This window comes from Colletotrichum fructicola, assembly GCF_000319635.2.
Source record: "Colletotrichum fructicola Nara gc5 chromosome Unknown KSG_Nara_v1_contig11, whole genome shotgun sequence".
Taxonomy (NCBI): Eukaryota; Fungi; Ascomycota; class Sordariomycetes; order Glomerellales; family Glomerellaceae; genus Colletotrichum; species Colletotrichum fructicola.
Genome location: NW_027094061.1, coordinates 818,093 through 838,900, shown reverse-complemented (window position 1 = coordinate 838,900; position 20,808 = coordinate 818,093). Strand labels below are relative to the sequence as shown.

At 54.8% G+C, this 20,808-nt stretch overlaps 8 protein-coding genes across 8 annotated transcripts; 5 read left to right on the top strand and 3 right to left on the bottom strand.

Moving 5' to 3' along the window:
- Positions 1-396: 396 nt before the first annotated feature.
- CGGC5_v016778 (uncharacterized protein) lies at positions 397-2,100 on the top strand (the record flags this gene model as incomplete). Its single annotated transcript, XM_032037398.1, has 1 exon — positions 397-2,100. The coding sequence occupies one exon, from the start codon at positions 397-399 to the stop codon at positions 2,098-2,100; it is 1,704 nt and encodes a 567-aa protein (XP_031883803.1).
- Positions 2,101-2,443: 343 nt separating this feature from the next.
- On the top strand, positions 2,444-2,959 carry CGGC5_v016777 (uncharacterized protein; the record flags this gene model as incomplete). The annotated part of the gene is made up of 1 exon (XM_032037397.1): positions 2,444-2,959. The coding sequence occupies one exon, from the start codon at positions 2,444-2,446 to the stop codon at positions 2,957-2,959; it is 516 nt and encodes a 171-aa protein (XP_031883974.1).
- A 77-nt stretch (positions 2,960-3,036) lies between these two features.
- CGGC5_v016776 (uncharacterized protein) lies at positions 3,037-3,702 on the bottom strand (the record flags this gene model as incomplete). Its single annotated transcript, XM_032037396.1, has 1 exon — positions 3,037-3,702. One exon carries the CDS (start codon positions 3,700-3,702, stop codon positions 3,037-3,039), a length of 666 nt encoding a protein of 221 aa, XP_031884078.1.
- Positions 3,703-6,501: 2,799 nt separating this feature from the next.
- cesA-0 (Multidomain esterase) lies at positions 6,502-7,332 on the top strand (the record flags this gene model as incomplete). Its single annotated transcript, XM_032037395.1, has 2 exons — positions 6,502-6,553; positions 6,602-7,332. The coding sequence occupies 2 exons, from the start codon at positions 6,502-6,504 to the stop codon at positions 7,330-7,332; spliced, it is 783 nt and encodes a 260-aa protein (XP_031884075.1).
- Positions 7,333-7,815: 483 nt separating this feature from the next.
- aurD (Epoxide hydrolase aurD) lies at positions 7,816-9,193 on the top strand (the record flags this gene model as incomplete). The annotated part of the gene is made up of 2 exons (XM_032037394.1): positions 7,816-8,135; positions 8,419-9,193. 2 exons carry the CDS (start codon positions 7,816-7,818, stop codon positions 9,191-9,193), a joined length of 1,095 nt encoding a protein of 364 aa, XP_031883984.1.
- Positions 9,194-9,504: 311 nt separating this feature from the next.
- Positions 9,505-11,948, bottom strand: afsR-0 (Regulatory protein AfsR; the record flags this gene model as incomplete). The annotated part of the gene is made up of 3 exons (XM_066153570.1): positions 9,505-9,713; positions 9,801-10,946; positions 10,994-11,948. 3 exons carry the CDS (start codon positions 11,946-11,948, stop codon positions 9,505-9,507), a joined length of 2,310 nt encoding a protein of 769 aa, XP_066007058.1.
- Positions 11,949-12,729: 781 nt separating this feature from the next.
- Positions 12,730-13,560, bottom strand: lamB (Lactam utilization protein lamB; the record flags this gene model as incomplete). Its single annotated transcript, XM_032037391.1, has 2 exons — positions 12,730-13,434; positions 13,489-13,560. 2 exons carry the CDS (start codon positions 13,558-13,560, stop codon positions 12,730-12,732), a joined length of 777 nt encoding a protein of 258 aa, XP_031883766.1.
- An 836-nt stretch (positions 13,561-14,396) lies between these two features.
- On the top strand, positions 14,397-20,573 carry lamA (putative urea carboxylase; the record flags this gene model as incomplete). The annotated part of the gene is made up of 10 exons (XM_066153569.1): positions 14,397-14,599; positions 14,657-18,113; positions 19,141-19,173; positions 19,239-19,329; positions 19,387-19,428; positions 19,510-19,664; positions 19,714-19,751; positions 19,844-19,981; positions 20,044-20,463; positions 20,516-20,573. The coding sequence occupies 10 exons, from the start codon at positions 14,397-14,399 to the stop codon at positions 20,571-20,573; spliced, it is 4,635 nt and encodes a 1,544-aa protein (XP_066007059.1).
- Positions 20,574-20,808: the final 235 nt, after the last annotated feature.

Here is a 20,808-nt window from a genome sequence, read left to right as displayed (position 1 = left end):
CCGCCAGCGAGGACGAATGACGGATCTCGTTGGAGCGGCAGGCCGCAGGAGCTGGCGCCGTCGGGTTTTCCTTCACGTAGAGCGGATCCGAAAAGGAGGGTCTCCCGGCGGTGGTGTCACGCTGCTGCTGGTGCGGCTCCGATAAACCCAAGCTGGCCTGACTGACATAGGTGGATGACGGAGCTTACTTGCATTTACATCCTCGGGATAATGTTGACTCGAGATATCAGACGCCATTACTTCAACCTCTCTCAACCTCACGATTGTTTCTGAGAGTCCATCCTTCTCTCTACCTATTCACTCTCTCTCACTCACCACCACACCTCTTCCCCTCGTTTCTTCCCCCTCCTCACCACACCTATACACACATCAAACACAACACCAAACTCGCCCATCATGACGGCCCTTGACGCCTCCAAACCACCCCACCTCCACCGTTTCCCCAACGGCAACACCCAGCTCATCCTCCACGGCAAGCCCTTCCTCATGCTCGCCGGCGAGCTGCACAACTCCTCCCTCTCCTCCGCCCGCTTCATGTCCTCCGTCTGGGGGCCCATGAAGCACAACCACATCAACACCCTCCTCGGCGCCATAACCTGGGAAGACATCGAGCCCACAGAGGGCGCCTTCTCCTTCGCCGAGCTCGACGCCGTCCTCGCCGGCGCCCGCGAACACAACATGCACCTCGTCCTCCTCTGGTTCGGCACCTACAAGAACGGCATCTCCACCTACGCCCCCGGCTGGGTCAAGCGCGACACGAAGCGCTTCCCCCGCGTCCAGGTCCTCGAGGCCGGCGGCCGCAAGCGCACCGTCGAGATGGTCTCCCCGCTCAGCAACGCCGCCTGCGAGGCCGACTCGCGCGCCTTCGCCGCCCTCATGCGCCACCTGAAGGAAGTCGATGGCGAACACAACACCGTACTCATGGTCCAGGTCGAGAACGAGACAGGCCTCCTCGGCGACTCGCGCGACCGCTCCCGTCGCGCCAACGAAGCTTTCGCCCAACCCGTCCCCGAACCCCTCCTGCAGCACTTCCACTCCCAGCGGGACACCCTCCACCCCAAGTTCAAAGCCCGCTTCGCCACCCCGCCGCCCTCGGGCACGCACTCCTGGACCTCCGTCTTCGGCCCCGGCACCGCCGCCGACGAGGCCTTCATGGCCTACCACATCTCCTCCTACGTCGGCCGCGTCGCCGCCGCCGGCAAGCGCGAGTACGACATCCCGCTGTACACAAACACCTGGCTCAACTTCGACGACGCCTCCGACCTCGACCTGCGCGGCGTCCCCATCGTCGTCGGCGGCGGCGCCGACCCGGGCGTCTACCCCTCCGGCGGGCCCTGCCCGCACGTCCTCGACATCTGGCGCTTCAACACCATCTTCGGCAAGGAAAGGGCCCTCGACTTCCTCGCGCCGGACCTCTACTTCCACAACTACGAGACCGTCTGCAGGGACTACACCGCCCACGCCGGCAACCCGCTCTTCATCCCCGAGCAGCGCCGCGACGAGAACGGCGCCCGGAGAGTGTGGCTTTCCTACGGCACCTACGGCGCCCTTGGCGCCTCGCCCTTCGGCATCGACACCGGCGCTGAGACGGTGGGACGGGAGTACAAGCTTCTCTCCCAAATCACGCCGTACCTCCTCGCCGCCGCGCCGGAAGACCGCATGGGATTCTTCTTCGACGAGGAGGCGGACCCCGCCGGCAAGGGCGAGCGGTGGAGCAAGGTCTTTGGCGACATCGAAGTCATCATCGAGCGCGCGTTCGTGTTTGGGAAGGCTGGTCCTGGCGGCGGTATGATCATCCACCTCGGCGACGCCAAGTTTCTGGCCGTGGGCCGCGGGTTCAATGTGAGCTTCAAGAGCGTGCGCAAGGAGGCGACCTTCACGGGAATCCTGGCGGCCGCGGAGAAGGAGGTCGCGGAGGACGGAACGCTGCGCACGCTGAGGGTGTTCAACGGCGACGAGACGCGCAGCGGAGAGTTCCTGATCATGCCGAACGATGATCCGGACTATGGCGGCTTCCCGATTGCGGTTACGATCCCTGCGAAGACGTGTATTGCTGAAGTGGAGGCGTATTGGGTTGCGGAGGACGAGGAGGATCGATGAACGATAAAGGTTTGCAAAGGATAGAATGACGGTTTAGATGGGTTGATACCTACGGCCAGGATTGGCTACGGCCGGTATAGAATGCATATAGGAATATTACGACATGATAATGACCGATTTGATGCTTCTGGCATGTTGTGGCGGTGGTGGCGGTCCCGTGATCCCGGCCGCCGCCCGCCGAAGGGCGCCGTTGACGATTCTGACGTCGGACGCCACTCCTCCTACATAAAACCAATAAGAGCGATATTTTTTGCTCTCCCACCTCTCCTTACCCTCAATACTGCGCGAAGATCTCACCTGAAACCATTCATCGCGCCAGTTCCAATCAACCATATCCTTCAACATGACAGACGAATCAAACCTCGGCCCCAAGCCAAAAACCCTCACCGGAGGCTGCCTCTGCGCCAAGCTCCGCTACACCGTCACCCTCCCCGGCTCCCACGACTTCGTCAAGAACGCAATGACGTGCCAGTGTACCCAGTGCCGCCGCCAGTCCGGCGCGCTCTTCACCGCCTTCCACCGCGTGCCGGACTTCCGTTGGACGTCCGACACCACCGCCAGCCTGGCCGAGTACGGCGCCTCGGCGGCCGCCAAGCGCGGCTTCTGCAGGGATTGCGGCTCGTGGCTCTATTACCGCGGCCAGGACGGGTACAGCATCTGCTTGGGGACTGTCGACCCGGAGATCCTGTTTGGGGAGAATGGGGGCGAGGCATATGGACGGGCGCTGGCGAACGGGTTTGGGTTTCATGAATGGTGCGAGAACGAGATTGAGGGCGTGACGAGCGATATACCGATGTTGAATCGCGGGCAGAGACACCAGGGGATGTTTCCGGTAGAAGATGTAAAGGCGAAGCTGTAGGTGGCTGGCAGATGATACAACATTGTGATGAAATCGAGATATTATAATCATAGCCGAGTGCATGATAACTTGGACCATCACAACCCGCGCAGCCACTTGGAGTTCAATCCCGTCTTCTTGCTCTTGTCTCCCTCTTCACGGGAGTACCCCTCGGGCCTGATGTCTTCTCCCCGCTCATTCGCCAAGTTCCATTTCTTGTACGCCGTCGCCACGAGTTCTCCAACCTCCTCCCTCGTCTCTCCAATGACACCCAGCATTAATAATGCTTCAGTCTCCTCAATCCAGTCCTGCAAGCGCCGGAACTCAACTTCGTCGCGACGCAGCTTCTCCGGCAACCCACGGCTCTTCATAAGGGTCAACACACCAGCGACTGCCGTGTTGATCGCGCCCAGAACAGTGATGCTCTTCCTGTGCGTTCCCGCGGAGGGGCCCATGGCGGCCACCACGGCACCGATGATCAGCTGGGCGGCATGGCAGGTGTACAGTACGACGGTGGCGATGATGCGGTAGATGCGGACGCGGCGGTGGGCGGCAATGGTGGACGCGTAGATGCCGAGGGCGGAAATGCGGCCGGACTCGAGATCGCAATCGTCTTGGGGTTGGAGGTGGACGTTGATGCCCACTGCGCGACGGAAGAGGACGAGGTTGGACGGGTCGGAGTAGCTGGAAGGGCTGGATTGGTGGGACCCGGCATCGTCGCGGGGCAGAAGCGGGGAGGCTTCATCGTTGAGCGGTTTCGACATGGCTTCAGGCGTTATCAATGGGATATTGGGTGTCGGAGTCGAGAGTGAATTGCATCTTGAGAGAATGCAAACATGTTTATCAAGTATCCAACGCTGGACCACTTAGCCTAGGGGTATCTCGCAATCTTATCGGTGAAGTCGTCATCTGAACACGACGACGCGACTTCTGGTTATCTTTGAAGTCGCAATTTGATCACGTTCAGGGCATTCGTGAGGACTCCTGGGTGAAACCAGATAACTGCGTAGTATGCGCTAATCCGGGAACTGCAGCGGGCCGCTGGAGGGTGTAACGGTGAGGGCAGCCATTGGTCGCATGTCGAGTTGACATGAGACCGCTGTCATCTGTCACTGATCATCCGCGGTGGCAGGCCCAGAAATTGAGAGACTCGGTGCCTGAGTCGCGGCGGTTGGTTGGAAGCATCAGATAAGGTACGCGGCAGTGGTTCAGCGATGTGTAATTGTGCGATCCGTTGACTGACTTGAGTCGTGAGCAATTCGTTGTGACTCGGTTGACGCTGTCGGCGGTCTCGGTGAGAAATGTCCTGTGCTTCAGGGATGAAGCAACGTTGCAAAATGCAAGCAAAAGCGAGGATTGCCGCTAGCCGGCAAGTAGTCCGTTTCTGTTCTCGGGTCGCAAAATGCTTTGATGGCTTCCAGAATATCCGTAGAGCTTATTGATCTGCTATTATCCCACGTGAAGACCAAGGAAGGTATCATGGCAAGGTTGCAATCCGGTAGGCATCTGCCGAGGTGGCGTCTTGGCTCATTTCACGCCGCATCGACGCATCGTCGCATTGCATTGTTCGATGACATTTGATACCGATCGCGTGCTTGAATGGCTACTCAATATTCTCCGACATTGTCGCCAAGTGCGATGTCGACAGCAGTATGCAGCATGTTAGCTTGTTTGCTGGCGCCGTAGAGGGTGACGTCAGAAAGGGGCCCGACTGCAGACGCAGGGACGATGTTGTGGCGCCGTATGCGGTCCTGTCAGCTTCGCAGCATCTCGTCCCTGTCGAGGTCTAGCTCGAGTCCGGCTTTGGAAGCCGCCGTCATTAGAAGCAATCCTTCGCGGTGGTGCTGGTTGGGTCTCAATCTCAAAAGACCGAGCCGAACAATGAGAGGCGGCAGAGGCAGACGAGGTGGATAAGGTGAGATGCCGGCGGTGGGCACTCGGGGATTTGATGGAAGTGATGCAGCTCGGAAGATGTCAGCAGTCCCACTCGACGGTCAACTGCCGTAGACGAGCTGCCTGGAATGGGATTCATCCATAGGGCAGTCGAATGAAAATATCAGGCGGCAGGGAGAAAAGCAAGAGGAAGAGGCCGGGCTGCGGCTGTGTCGTCAAGGTGAAACTGGATGGTGGTCGGAAAATAATTATTAGCTGGGGCCAAGAGTTCGTTCCATCCGCCTTACCGCGGGCAGGCCGTCCAGCTTGGGCGGTGAGGTGCCAAAAAGGGGAGACAGCGACCTGGAGTGTCCGGGCGGGTGATCAGGGATGACGGTCGCTGAAGCCATGCGGGATGACGCCAAAAACAGCATCCCCATCCCCATCCCCAGCCACTTCCCTCCTTCTTTTTCTGGTGCATCTATCTTGTCATGCTGCGAGATAAAATCCATCATGCCATTTGGCGATTACCCAAGTAGTAAGCCACGACGAAAAGAGAAGGCAAGCCACCCGAGTACGACTTCCTCGGGACATGAGGAGGGAGAAGGAGGAGAGGTCGAAACATCACAGCATGCATGGTAGGTGCCTATCGTGGATGCGCCTTCCTTCCCCTGCATCCACCTCGTGTTGTGACCCAGAGAGATCTCCCACTTTTGCGGGGAGTTGCACCTGCCCCAGGCCGACCTGAACTTGCCGTAAAAGTCAAACTTGCCATTCACGGCAAGTGCAGCAGCAGCCCCTGCCTGCCTGTTTGCCGTGTGTTGCGCCTGCTTCTTTCTTCTTTCGCGTGGCAGTCACAGTCTAAGGTCGGTCGGTACCTGCAAGAAACGGAAGGAAAGGGACTTGTGTGTGTCATTCCCCATCCAACAATGGGAAACACGCAATGGGGTGCTCCTGCCATCAAATTTCCAAATTTCCCAGAGCAGGCAGCAGCATTCTGCCCTCCTTCCTTCCCTCCAAATGGCAGACGACAACAGTAGCGCCGCCGTTCCTCCGCCGTGTCTGCATCCTTTCCGCGCCTCCCTCGTCTTAGTCCCGCTCCGTCCTCACCTCCATCCTTCGACGCTATTCCCGACTAACGAGTAGTCCTCTCGGTCTCGTCCCGTCTTCGCCTCAACTCGCTTACAGCCATGGACACCAGCAGCGACAGCAGCAGCAACGGGCATCAACTGCCTTGTCATGTCATCCAGACCACCCGTCCGTCTCATCCCTGCCCACCCACTGACTTGCACCTTGCCCAACCCAGGCATGGTCCAATGACAATCCCAATGAGCCGTCCGATCCTCCAAAAGGGACTTTGGAGCTTGCACCAGGGAACCGCAGACTGATCCCTCCCTCCGTCGCACTAATGCGCAGTAACGCAACCAGGTACCGGTCGCACCAAGGACCGACCCTGCCACCGATCCAGAGGCCCAACCATGAGCTTATTTTCTTGGCTTGTCCCCTAGGTACCTCCTTAGGTGCTCAATCATGGATCACGCCTCTCTTCGTACTTAACCTACCCGTCGCCCAACTGTCTCGTTGAAACGTCTCGGTCTGTCTACACGCCTCAAAACATCTAGCGACCGGTTACGACCTCGCCTTTGAACGCCGGACCTTCAATTCATCACCGATTACATCCTCCGTCCATCATGCATTCAAATACTTTTCTCCCGGTAGCCCTTCTCTTGGCTTCCAGTGCTGGTAAGCCCACCTTCTCCGATTTCTCCAACGGCTGCTAACGAGCCCCAGTCCACGCCGCACCCGCGCATCAGCCCCCGGCCCTCCACGGAAGAGCAGACTTCAATATCCTCGTCGGCGGCAATGTCTCCCTCCGCATCATGCCCCTTGGCGCCTCAATTACCCACGGAGTCCAGTCCTCCGATGGCAACGGCTACCGTCAAGACCTTCGCAATGCACTCATCGCAGACGGCAACCCCGTCGACATGGTTGGCAACAACCCCAACGGCACCATGGAAGACAACCAGAACGAGGGCTGGCCCGGCCTCCGCATCGAACAGGTCCTCGCCAAGGCCAAGATTTCAGTCCCCGAGACCCTGCCAAACCTCGTCCTGATCAACGCCGGCACAAACGACTGCGTTCAAAGCTACGACACCGACAACGCCGGCGCTCGCACTCTCGAAATGATGGAGTACGTCTGGTCCACATCCAGCCGTGCCTCCATCGTACTCTCCACCCTCCTGCCCAATGGCAACAACAACACTGAGGCTTGTGTCTTGAAGGTCAACGAGCAATTCAAGAAGCTTGTCGAGGAGCAGCAGGCCAAGTCCAGAAAGGTCGTCATCGTCGACATGCACTCCGACCAAGGCCCTCTGAAGAGCGATCTGGTAGACGGCACCCACCCCGACGACGCTGGCTACCAAAAGATGGCCAACCTTTGGTTCGCTGGCATCAAGGATGCCGCCTCTCGTGGCTGGCTCGAGTCCCCAGAGGCTCTTCCTGGCAGCACGACGTCCAGCTGACTAGATCAGATTGCGGCGCAGATGTACAAAGCCTTCCGCCCTGCGTTTGCTGGGGTTCAAAATGAGACACGATAATTCGCGCCGGTGAAAAGACATCGAAACGCGCATTCACACTCTTGTAATTTACTGCATCACATATGGCGTTATCTAAAAGGGATGGGAGGGCTTCAGAAGGCTTGCGTAATTGAGTTTAAATCACCACAGTAATTGTTCAAGTTCACGCTAGACGGTCGCTCATTCGCCAATTCGTGAAAGTTTACACCGGCTGGTAGTCTTACCGACGGACCCTCACCGTTTGGCCGAGGAAGCGTGCGGATAGACAACTTCAGATGAAATACCGACCAACCACCAGCCCAAGCCCGGCCGTTCCGTCGTCTCCATGCAACGTCCCCCGTCTTCCTTCTCCGCAGGCTACTCGTGGTGATCCTTCACTAGCATTGAAAACACACTCGCCCATCTCACTCCACATCTCACTCACTCATCATGTCCCGCACAGTATTCACAGCCGTCTTCCTCGCCAACTTCTACCTCGCCAAGGTCGCCATCAACGACCTCGGCAACGCCAACGGCCTCAATGACGTCGTCGCGAAGAACCTCGAGGCCGAGCCCATCACCTTCACCACCGTGAGGCAGCTCGACAGCCTGCTCACCATGCTGGTGCGCTTCTTCCAGCCCATCGTCCAGGGCACCGACCTTCCCTTGACGCTCTTCTCCATCTTCATGGCTGGGCAGCTTCTGGCGGTGCACATGCTCATCATCGTCGAGGGCATGCGGGCTGGGAACCGCGGCAAGATTGTTTCTTAGTGAGTCTTGAGTGCATATCTTTATAAGACCTTCCAACTGTGTTTTTACTGCTTTTTTCCCCATGCTGTGAAACCTCCAACCGGGTTGGGCTTGTCTCGCTCGGCTTCCATAATGAAGGCGGTGATTTTCGGTATGGCTGGCGCGAGCCGAGCCGGAGGCATGGAGATGAGTTGATGTCGTGGAAGAATTTGAGACATTTGCTCGGCTGTGGTGTAGAAACGATCGCAAGGCGTATTCCCGAAACTTCATCAATAAGATTTCCCAACTGACGTGTCGCAACAGCACCACCGCCTGGGGCATGCTCTGGCAACTCATAACCTTCGGCGTCACCCTCCCCCTCTACTTCCTCGCCTGGCTCTGGACCTCCGAGATCCCCTCCACCACAAGCGCCTTCTCCTTCGTCGACGCCATCTCCATCCCTCCCGCCGACGGCGAGACCGTCACAACCGCCTGGTCCCTCGGCGTCCTCCTCCCCAGCATCCTCGCCGGCCTGCCCCGCACACAGTTCTTCTCCCCCTACTTCCGAGAAGCCGCCCTCGCAATCTGGCAGGCCTTCCCCCTCTGGACCGGCATCCTCCAAGCCATCCTGCCCAAACTGACCACTGCCCCGGAAGCCCGCTACGAGACCGCAGAGACGAAAATCGCCCGCTTCAGCAGGATTTACACCTTCACCCTCGCCCTCGCGACGGCGTGCCACTACGGCGTCGTGGGCTACGTCGTGCTGAAATCCGAGTCCGCGGCGGGCGTGGCCCCGCTGGAGATGCTGGGGCAGATCCTGCGCCCGACGTGGCCGTGGAGCACCGCGCCCATGGCGAGTTTGGAGAAGGGGATTCTGGCGCTGTTGCAGTGGGATATGTACTGCGCGTCGCTGGCGACGTGGAGTTGGCTTGCGTATATGGCGTATGCGAGGGCCGGGGTGGGACAGGTTGTGATGGATCTGGGGAAGGCGGTCATGTGGAGTTGTGTGGTTGGGCCTGGGGGTGCGGCGTTGGCTGTTGTTTGGGGGAGGGATGTGGCGGCTTTGAGGGATGCTGCGGGTAAGAAGAAAACGGGTTGATGTTCAACGGACGACAATGTTGTAGGCATTCATCTGGTATCCTTGTGCCTACTTACTTGAGACTAGGGAAATGAGCGCAGTGGCGTCCTTATAGATCGGGAAAGTGATTGCAATCATTTGCAACGTTTGCTTCGAATCTCCATATCCAATGAGAGCCAGAACCCCCAAAACTGGTCCAGCTTTGGTTCTTGTGGATTAGATCGCGATGTCCCTGTGAGATCCGCTTCTGTGGCCTGGGCGTTTGAAAATATCGACTACATTTGGCATTGTCGTCAGAGTAACATGGCGCTCCAGTACTATGTCCTCCATCTTCAGTGCCAGTGCCTTTGAGCTATCCACGGTACTTCTCCGGTTTCCCCCTGGCTTTTGCGTCCATGTGCTGGGCGTTCGGGGACGGTTTGGGTGACCGCTTGCTCGGGCGCTAGCAACTGCTTATTCGACTGAAAGGATTGCTGATTTGTCGCCTTTGCTTCTTCAATGTCATTCTTCTTGACATAGAACTGTGCGTTGAAATCTGTGTCTGCGAAGTCAGACATAGCAGTGCTAACTTGGATGTCTTTTGATGCCAGATCCTGTTCTTTTGGCCCTGGCGCTTGCAGGTACATACCTCTTGTCTTAGAAAGTCCTGATAGTAGCCTCGACCCTTTTTCTGTATAGCTCGCTGATAATGTCTCTGAAAACTGTTGCTGTTCCTTGCCTTGCCTCTTCAGCCAGTTCTGCATTGCCAAGCGTACCAGCCGATGGATTTCGAGATTTCCTGCAGCATGTCGCTTCTTTATGAATGCGTACGCCATCAACGTGCTGATCGCCTCGTGGGTCTGTCTTTCGCTTTCCCCGGGGGGTAAAAGCGCCGGTGGAATGTATCTTTCAGCAAAATGGCAAGAAAATCCGAGGTAACTTGCTGCCAAGGGGTTATCTCGTGCAATATTGTCGAACGAAATGAACCACGTCTTTGCGACTGGATTCTGGATACTTTCGTATCGGTATTGATCGTCAAAATCTTCTCCAAGTAGCTTGATCTGCTCTTCGTCACTTGCTTCGCAATATTCTAGATACTGAGATATCGATGTATAAATATTGGCTTTCAAATAAGCTGAGGCTTGTTTGAGAGCTAACGGAAGATACGTGAGCTTCTCGAGAAGTTGTGTTGTGCTTCGGCCATTGTCGATCTGGCTCTCGCTCAAGTCGGTGTGTAGGAGCCGAGCAGCTTCTTGAGCATTCGTCTCGGACAGATGGAGGGCATGGACACCATCAAATCTAGCTGCGATGATACTGTTCCGACTCGTGAAAAGGATGGAGCCTCTACGGCTATAGGGGATGTATGCTGCAAGCTTTGGCCCGTTGAACAGCAAGCCAGTGTCGTCGGCATTGTCGACTATAAGAAGCCAGCTGTTGATGTCGTCCCGCTCTAAGGCAGTTCGGACCAGGGTTTTGACATCTGCTTTAGGATCCTCAATGTTTTTGAGTTTAAGTGCTCGGCCAATCTTACGGTAATGGTTGCCAAACATCTCAACGCTTACAGCAGGTACCCAGAAAACGGAACAGTCGGGGTGGGCTTCGCGAACGCGGTACGCAGCTTCGATGGCGACTTGTGTCTTTCCGATTCCTCCCAGTCCGACGATAGCGGTCCTTGGGCAAGCGTCTCCATTGGCAGTTGGCGGTATCCTCTTCAGAAGTTTCATCAAAATAGTTTCTCTGCCGACAAAGTTTTCGTTTCTTCCAAATGGAACAAGGAAGTGAGGTCTTTGAAGGGCTTGCAGAAGTCAGAGTCTTATCTGGCGACATCCCTGTCCTACTTACGATTTTCAGATGCGTGTCTAGCGCTTGGCATCAATGGTGGGATGTAGCATAGCAATTCTTTGCCGAACGATGCCGCTGTGGCTGCTGCGTACGGCCGCCATTGCTCGTTTTTGTGTGCGTCGGCATAGTCGCAGATGCCACGAACAACTATGCAGGGGAAGCTGTTCATTAAGCCAGCTGCCCACATCTCGAAGCACAAGACCCCTCCCAAATCCCGACTATACTTATCACGCGTCGGCCCATCCCGCATGACCTGATTACCAGACGCAATGTTGCCGCAGAAAAGTACTGGGGTTGTCGTCGTCCGTTGTTCCCTTTCCACCGCAGGTCTACATTTCGTGCAGGTGGCTCCGGTGACATGCGTTGATGTGGCTTCAAAAAGAGTATCCCGTTCGGGGCCCGGTGAAGCAAAATCTGACTGCCTAGAGATCTTTGACAAGTGTACGTGAATCTGTGTCTTGTTCAAGAAGTCATTGGCACAGAGCTTGGATAAAGCGCCGAGGAGGATTTGCGGTGGCGCATTGAGGCTCCCAATTCGGGCGATGCGGCCATTGGCACCGGTCTTTCCAAAGTCGTACTGTATCACGCCGCCATGCTGGCCTTCGGGCTGACTAATGACAACATCTCCAAGACGTATGTCGATGTCGTCGTCAAGGTTAGGAACGCCGCTGCCGATTCCGACCAGCAAACCGAATCGCAGGCACGGAAACTTGCTCCTCATCAGGCTTGCCGCCGTGGCAGCCGAGTTCGTGCCAATATGTCCGGCGGGTAGGCACACAATGACGACGTTGTGGTCCTTGATTCGGCCGTAAGAATAAATATTGTTATCGGTCGACGGGGAGGGAATTTCAGCAAACTGTTCATCCATGATCCCCTCGGCGGCTGCCAACTCAACGGGTAGAGCGCACACCCAGCCGACGGTAAAGTCGCGGGCAGAAACGCGTTTCGAGGCCATTGAGCCTGTGACTTGTATGAGCTTGGATTACAACTAAGCGCCAAAATGTAGTAGAGTATCCGGGTTTGTTTCCCATGGAATGGCAGAGGTATGTTCTGAGCCGAATATTGAGGGGTAACAATGTTTAGTGTTGCGTTCCGAGGAGCAAGCATGCAGTACTGTGGGTCCATAATCTGTTGTACTGGCTAACAAATGCTCGTATCTAGACCCATGAGTTCGCTTAAGAAGGGCTGTCTGGTCGGCTGGAAATGACGCCATGTTGGTTTAACACCCCAATACACGTAATGCTTGGCAATGAATTCGCAGAATAGTTTCTGATTTGAAAAAAAAGACGCAAGCCAAAGGTCTATTTTGAATTCGCCAACAGCAAAATCTATCTCAGCAGGAGTAATTAAAGGAGGGTAAATACTTGACATAAGCCAGCGTTACTTATGATAATGGGAATGCGTTGATGAAGCAGAGGAATAACGCTGTCACCCATCGCTTGGATATGCATTGCACTAAGATTGTATATCAACCTTCCGGTATTACTGCTTTGATTATACGAGCGATGCCCTCGGTAGAATAATAGGTCTCGTTATGGTACACCAGACCAGACTAAGCTGTTTGGTGGCGTAATCAATCTTCCCTCAGTATTGAAGTGGCGAATGGTTAGCATCTGCAAATGTGCTTTGCCCTTCTGACACGTATTTTGAAGAATTGCTACCCATTTGCCTCTAGCGTACGCTCTGGTGACGTGGTTCAATGCCAACCATTCCTTCAAATATCAGGACATAGCATATCATTTCGGCAACCCAAATAAACCTTTGTTTGCCTCATCCACAGCTTTACGCACCCCTTTAACATTCTCCATCACAGTCGACATGTCCGAATGAATACAGATACTAAAAGCCTTTCCCTTGAACCCGAAACTAAACTCGGTCCCCTCCGAGTCCGCCCCTGAATCTGTCACCATCGCCCTCTTCGCCCTCTCATAACACCTCTCCGGCGTCGCCGGCTGCGACTTCGCTACGGGCAACAGCGCCCCTTCCGGCGAGTAGTCGATATCAACATACACTTCCCCCTGGAACTCGACGCCGAGCTCCGCGCACATCTCCGCCTGCGCCGCATTCCATGCGCCGTACACGGGCACTTTAAAGGTAGCGCATGCCTCGAGCACGGCACGCATGATGGCCAGATCGCGCTGCATATAGAAGAAGAGCTCGCCATGCGGCTTGATATGCGCGAGCGGCACGCCCTGCGCGTCGAGCATCGCCTTGAGGGCGCCGACCTGGTAGAGCACCATACAATACATGTCCTTGGGGTCGATTTCCATCTTACGACGTCCGAAACCGAGGAGGTCGGCGAGACCTGGGTGTGCGCCGGCCTTGACGCCGTGCTGCTTGCAGAGAGCGATGGTCTTATGCATGATGGAGGGATCACCAGCGTGGAACCCGCAGGCGATGTTGGCGGCGTCGATGTAGGGCATCAGCTCCTCATCGGGGCCCTTTCATGGAGGTGAGTGAAGAGATTTTGTGAGCGAAAGAGGGAGATTTCTTACCATCTTCCAACGGCCGAAGCCTTCGCCCATGTCGGCATTGATCTCAAACTTTGAGGCTAAACGTGGCGCCATTTTGACTTTAAGAGAGAATGTAATTGATGATAGTGGTGTGTATAACGGGTGAAATTGTCTCTCCTAGTTTTTTGAAATCAACTTCCGCGGGAAACCGGGATCGTAGTCCACCGATGATCTCGGAAAGTTGTGGTGTTCTAGCTTCCATGCGTTGGGGTAGGTCATCGCCGGACGGCTTTGGGGTAAATATCTCCAATTAAGGCGTCCCACTTGGGGTAGATGATACCGCAGAGAGGGGCCGTTCCGCTGCGCCGAGCCACTGACAGCGCACCCGGGTTCTACAGTCTGGGGTTTCGGTGGCAGTGTCTATCAATTCCCATGGACATTCCTTTGCTATGATTCGTACAAAGTAGAGGTGGTGATCCGATGTTGACGACAGATGCGGGGTTCTTATCTTGATAACGAATGAGGGGGTCTCTCCGTCGATAACAACGGTGTTGAGTGAGCAGCTGTTCGTCAGGAACACTTTGATTTGGACCGTTTTCTTACCCAAAGTGTTACTAGTTAACTTTAAGCTCCGAATATCCGGATCCCAAAGCCCAGGGAGCACCTAGATGCAGGGACAAGATAAGAGTATGGGGTAACAACCCCCATCCATCATCCCCCCTCATGTCACATACAGTACAACGGGGAGTAGTCTGATGATGTATGTGCTTGAGAACCTGCTAGCATGATTATTCCTACTTATCCGAACGTGGAGGGTTCCCTTGAAGTGTGGGGTATTGATTGTTGACCACCCCAACTACAAAACTTGTCTGAGACTCCCGGCATGTTGGGGATATGCATGTTGATCGCTGCCGGAATCTTTTTCCATTCCCCCTCGCTCAGATATCACTATGGCTAGCTCATTAAAGGCCATTAAGAAAGTGTTGGTCGCCAATCGTGGCGAGATCGCGGTTCGATGCATCAAAGCATGCAGAGAACTCGGCGTCAAAACGGTGGCTATTTACACTGATGCCGATGCATCATCCTTACACACTGTGTCGGCAGATGAAGCTGTGTTGTTACCGGGCAGTGATCGCACTGCATACACCGATGGGTATACACAACTTGATTCCAACACCATATGACCACTTCTCTAATAGTGAGACTGTAGAGATGCGATCATAGACATCGCCCAAACTCACACCGCAGACGCCATCATCCCAGGCTATGGCTTCCTCAGCGAAAACGCAGACTTCGCCGCGGCCACTGAAGCAGCAGGTATCACCTTCATCGGTCCTTCGGTAACATCGATCAAGGCCATGGGTCTTAAGCACGAGGCCAGGGAAATCGCCCACCGGGCCGGCGTCCCCACGGTCCCAGGCACGCCTCTCCTATCTTCAGCAGCCGAGGCCCGCGAGAGTGCGTCACGCCTCGGGTTTCCCATCATGCTCAAGGCCACAGGTGGCGGCGGCGGCATGGGCCTGCAGATCTGCCAGGATGAAGCGGAGGTAGAGAAGGCGTTCGAAACGGTCGTTAGCCGAGCGGGCACTTTGTTCAAGAACAGCGGCGTGTTTCTTGAAAAGTATTACCCGCGATCTCGGCACATTGAGGTGCAGGTCGCTGGCAATGGCGAGGTGGTTGTGTCTTTCGGCGAGAGGGAGTGTTCGCTCCAACGGCGCCACCAAAAGGTCATCGAGGAGTGTCCGAGTCCGTTTGTCGATGCGACGCTGCGCAGAAAGCTCTGCCAGTCGGCCGTAGACTACGCATCCCAGTTAAACTGCAGGAGCGTCGGCACCGTGGAGTTTCTGGTGGACGATGAGACAGCAGAGTACTTCTTCCTGGAGATGAACACCAGGCTGCAAGTCGAACACGGCATCACGGAGCTGTGTTACGGGGTTGATCTCGTGCATTTGATGCTTCGACAGGCGGACTGCGAGAAGGCAGGGCTTGGCGGCATCCCAACGGCGGAATTGAGGTCGCTTGGGCGAGAGCAGCCCCTGGGCAGCGCGATCGAGGTTCGTGTGTATGCGGAAGACGCGCTCAATGACTTTGCCCCGCGGCCTGGGCTTTTGCAGAGTGTTAGATGGCCTAAAAGTGAGGGCGATGATGGGGTTCGTGTTGATACGTGGGTCAAGGGCGGTCAGCGCATCACGCCGTACTACGATCCGTTGGTCGGGAAGATTATGGTCCACGACGACCAGGGTAGAGAGCAGGCACGACAGAAGATGATTCGAGTGCTGAAGGGAACAACTCTTCAGGGCACGCAGACGAACCTCCAATACCTCACCAAGGTCCTTCAGTCGGAGGCATTCATTCAGGGGAACACGCTGACCACCTTCTTGAACGACTTCGTTTTCGAAGCGTGCGCAATTCAAGTCCTAGAACCCGGCATGATGACAACCATCCAAGATTACCCTGGACGCGTGTCCGTCCGGCATGGCGTTCCAAGGAGCGGGCCCATGGACACCCTTAGCAGCCAGATCGCCAACGTGTTGGTCGGGGATGAGCCAGGGACAGAGTTGTTGGAGGTCACTTTGACAGGCCCGGCGCTGCGCTTCTACGTCGATGCTGTCGTGGCGGTATGTGGCGGTTCTGTTCCTGTGACGGTAGACGATATGGATCAGCCCATGTGGTCTAGATTCGTCGTTCGTCGTGGCCAGGTCCTAAAGCTCGGCCAGCTGGGTGGAAGCGGTTTCAGAGCATACATTGCCATCAAAGGAGGTTTTCCCGGGATTCCTTTGTTTCTCGGGTCGAAGTCTACGGCTCCAGAACTTGGCTACGGCGGGTTGGAAGGCCGCAAACTGCAGATGCATGACGTGTTGGATCTGGCGGAGCAGTCGACTCAGTGGGCCGCCAAGGCAACGTCATTTTCACTTCCAAGCAACGCTGTCCCCAGCCTCGATATTAAGCAGGTGTGGTGTATGGAAGGACCGTACGGCGACAACGACATCCTCACCCCTGCTGGACGAGCGGCGTTGTATGAGGCTGCCTGGAAAGTGAATCACAACAGCGGCCGCAGTGGCGTTCGACTGGCAGGACCGCAACTCGAATGGGCGCGCTCATCCGGTGGTGGAGGAGGGTCCCATCCATCGAATGTCTTCGACTATGGATACCCCTTTGGCGGCGTCAATTGGACTGGCGACTTTCCAGTCATCTTCTCAGTCGACAGCCCTGACGCTGGAGGGTTTGCCTGCCCGTTGACCGTCTGCTCGGCGGACTTTTGGAAGCTAGGACAACTGAAGCCTGGGGACGAGATCCGGTTCAGACCGACCACTTTCGAGTCTGCCATTGTCATGTTGAAGAAGCAAGTTGAGTATGTTGCTGCTGTGGCTACGTGTGCACAAACGGGTCAAGTCACAGCATCAATCCCGGCTTTGTATCCTGAAGAGGACAGCCAAGCTTCTTCAGGATCGTCAACACTGAGGGAAATTCCTGCGACAGACTCTGATCCTAAGACGATATACAGACAAGGAGGCGACTCTTCTATTATCGTGGAGTTCGGGACTCAGGTCGCTGACTTGCGCAATACCATTTGTGTCAGACTCTTGGCCAAGCAACTTGAAGACCGTCAGTTGGATGGCGTTAGTTGGACTCCGAGCATTGCAACTCTGACCGTTCATTTCAACCCCAAGAAGATATCACAAACCGAACTGCTAAGTATTCTGTCAGAGCTGCCGTGCGGCCTCGGCCAGTCGAGCAACCAGATGCCAGTGAGAGAAGTACAACTGCCTATTTGCCTCGACCACTCAGCCATTGCGGAGGCTGTTCAGCGTTACATGGACAACATCAGAAAAGACGCGTCTTACCTGCCAGATAACGTGGAGTACATTCGGGAAAATAACGCGCTTTCTTCTCGGCAAGCCGTTTTCGACGCATTTCTAAACACACCCTGGCTCACGGTAGCTGTTGGCTTCTACGTCGGCACCCCATTCCTCTTCCCCCTTGATCCCAAGTACGTGTACGTGGGACAAAAGTACAACCCCAGCCGTGTCTTCACTCCAAGCGGATCAGTCGGTCTGGGCGGCTCCCTTGTCGCCATCTATCCCGTCGCTGCACCGGGAGGTTACCAGCTTATTGGGCGCACCATCGGCTGCTGGGATGAGACAGGTAACCGACCCTGTTTCGAGCCTTCCAAGCCCTGGCTGTTCCGTCATTTTGATCTGGTCAGGTTTGTGGAGGTTGGGGAGGAAGAATACGACAAGCTGAAGCACGACTATGACATCGGGCAGTACGAGTTTACCATCAATGAGACTACGATTAATATGGACCACTTCATCGCCAAGTTCGACGCTGCGGATCGGGATCCAGCTCATTTGGAGTGGACGAAGCGGCAGGCTGAAGCTAGCAAAGAGCTTGCTCGGCGGGAGACGGAGCTCTTTGACGAGTGGCATGCGGCTACGACAGCTTCGACCAACGGGGCTGCGGCGGCTGATGGGGAGCTGGAGGAGCGTTCGGGTTCGAACATTCTTCGGATCAAGTCTCCTGTGAGCGCGAGTGTTTGGAAATTGGAGGTTGGAGTAGGTGATGTGTTGAAGAGCGGACAGACAGTGGCTGTGTTGGAGGCGATGAAGATGGAGATCAAGGTTATTTGCGGGAAGGACGAAAATGGAATGGTTGTGAAAAGCATCGTGAGTCCAGCGGGCACGATTGTCAACCCTGGGACTGTAATAATGGCCGGTTTGGCAACTTAATCTTCGTCGGACGATTTCTTAGCCAGACTGGCCAGCGTTCCGCCAAGCTTGAAGCCGGTTTTTGCAAGCTACACCCCCTAGCGCCACTGCTGTTCCCGGGTTTAATGGCACGCTGTTCTGTACAACTCAATTCAAGAACCAGTGATACGTGTTGCATTCTCCTTCTGAACAATGGCTGAGATGATCTGCAGTCTACGCATCCGCGACCTAGACAAAACACCGTTGATGCTTGGGAATGGAAAATGGCATTGTCACAGATCAGATGGGTAATTCGGTGCTACCAGACTTTGTGATATCGGTGCGCCTCGATAAAGATGGACTTGGATAGAACAACTCTAAAGATTTCTCGAGCAAAACCCACAAGCTGTTTAGCCACTTGGTCTCGATTGGCTTGAAGTCTCCGAGTCCGATCTGGATACTCTATACGGAGTCGGTTCTGGTTCTGGGCTTGCAGTTTTAGGTAACTTCGTCAGAAATCACAACAAACAGGCCCAGTGTTTTATTAAGCGTCGGTCCCTGATACGCGTGTTGGTTCTTCACTCAGGGATGGCCCCCAACCTGCCTCTTTCAAAACCGTGCCGCGCAGATGCATGCTCTTATCGGATCAGAAGAGGGGTAACAAGAACGGGCGGGCTCCAACGGGGAAAGAGATAAAATACAGGATTCCACCTGATGTGACCTCGCACTTGTTTCTTCCGATGCGTGACACAACTTCACATTGTAACTTGCAAGTATGAGCGCTCCTGACAACGTGACGCCTGGAGGGAAAACGGCTGCGCCAGACCCAGTTCAAGCCCACAATCCTGCCGATCTTGTTTCCGAAGAAGTTGTGACGCCTGGAGGGGAAGCAGCTGCGCCGGGCCCGGTCCAAGCCCACAATCCTGCCGATCTCGTTCCCGAAGAGGCAAGAATTCCTAGACATGGCAGACTTCAGTATCTCCTAAGAGCTAATGAATATCTCTAGATTACTGATGACAACGCTTCTGAAATTGGAACCGTGAGTGATGGATATGCCTTGAAACATGTGGGAGTTTCTTCATGTGTTAACGCCCAGATCTCAAGGGCGTCGCGTCATCAACAGCAAGCGTGACGAGTTCAGTTCTCAGCTATCGAGAGGAGAATGGACGCAAGTATCACGCATATAAGGAAGGCAGTGAGACGATTTGACATTCCGAGCTGGCCACACTTCGTAATTAACTAATGTGGGCAGAATATACCGCCCCTAACGACGAGCAAGAACAAGACCGACTGGGTAGGCAACACTCTTCCTTTGATTAGATCTCTGAGAAGTTGGTCAATGCGTCTGCTGCATAGTGCTAATATTTTGCGATAGACTTGCAACATAACCTGTTTCTCTTGACATTTGACAACGCGCTAGGACTGGCGCCTCCGAACCAGCCCAACTCAAACGTCCAGCGTGTTCTTGATGTCGGAACTGGCACGGGAATCTGGGCAATTGACTTTGGCGAAGATCATGAAGGAGCTGAGGTACTCATTTCGCCACAACAACGCGACATGAAATGCTGATTTCCATTAGGTTCTTGGTATCGATCTTTCCCATTCGATGCCCGAGTTGTAAGTACAGATTGGTCCACGGAAGCTCTCATGTATCGAAACATTTCTTTCGTTTGTTCCTCACAATGAGCAAACTCGCTAACAGGACAAAGCGTGCCACCGAATGTCCGGTTTGAGATCGACGATCTGGACGAGGAGTGGACGTACTCGCAGCCGTTCGACTACATTCACACCCGTGGTATGAATTCTTGTATTGCGGATTGGAGAGTCTTCCTTACGAAGGTTTTTGAGTATGCTTTTTTGATCTCCTGCTTCATATTTGCTATGCGCAAAGATTAACATTGTTTCCCAGCAATCTGACGCCTGGTGGTTACTTCGAATTGCAGGAACTCGAAGTGTTTCCTCGTTCCGACGACGGCACTCTCACTCCAGAATGCCAACTTTCACAGTGTATGAAATACGTGCACGAAGCGTTCGAAATATTCGGACGTTCATTTCAGCAAATCCCAGACCTTGTCAGAGTCATGGAGGACGTCGGCTTCGTCGACGTCAAGATGAGCTTGTTCAAATGGCCATCGAATACGTGGCCGAAAGACCCTAAGTACAAAGAACTAGGTGATTGGAACAATGAAAACATCAACAATGGTTTTGTGGCAATCACCATGGCGCCGTTTACCAGGGCTCTCGGGTGGACGAAAGAGGAGGTACATGTCTTCCTGCCTGGCGTCCGCAAAGATTTGAACGACAAGTCCATCCATGCGTACTGGCCCGTGTAAGTGAAGCCGTTACGTTCGAGCTTTCAGGGGTAGCTAATAAGTCGCAAGCTATGTTGTCTACGGAATGAAGCCGGTTGTGGATAATACAGAGACTGCGGAGGCATAAGACTCGAATCTTAGTGTGAGCGTCAGCATTTGGAAATATTTAGAGATTTCAATGGCTTCATCAGTTACTAAATACCAAGTGACATCCCCTTTCCGGCAAAAGCCAACATATCAAGCAATGGGATAGGTCCCCTGTTCATGCTCAAGGTGAAATTGTTGCATCGTGTCACGAAATCTGTTGTCTTTGTGGGTTCGCCGAAGCTTGTCTCTCTTAAGGCCTCACGGTTCTCTAACCT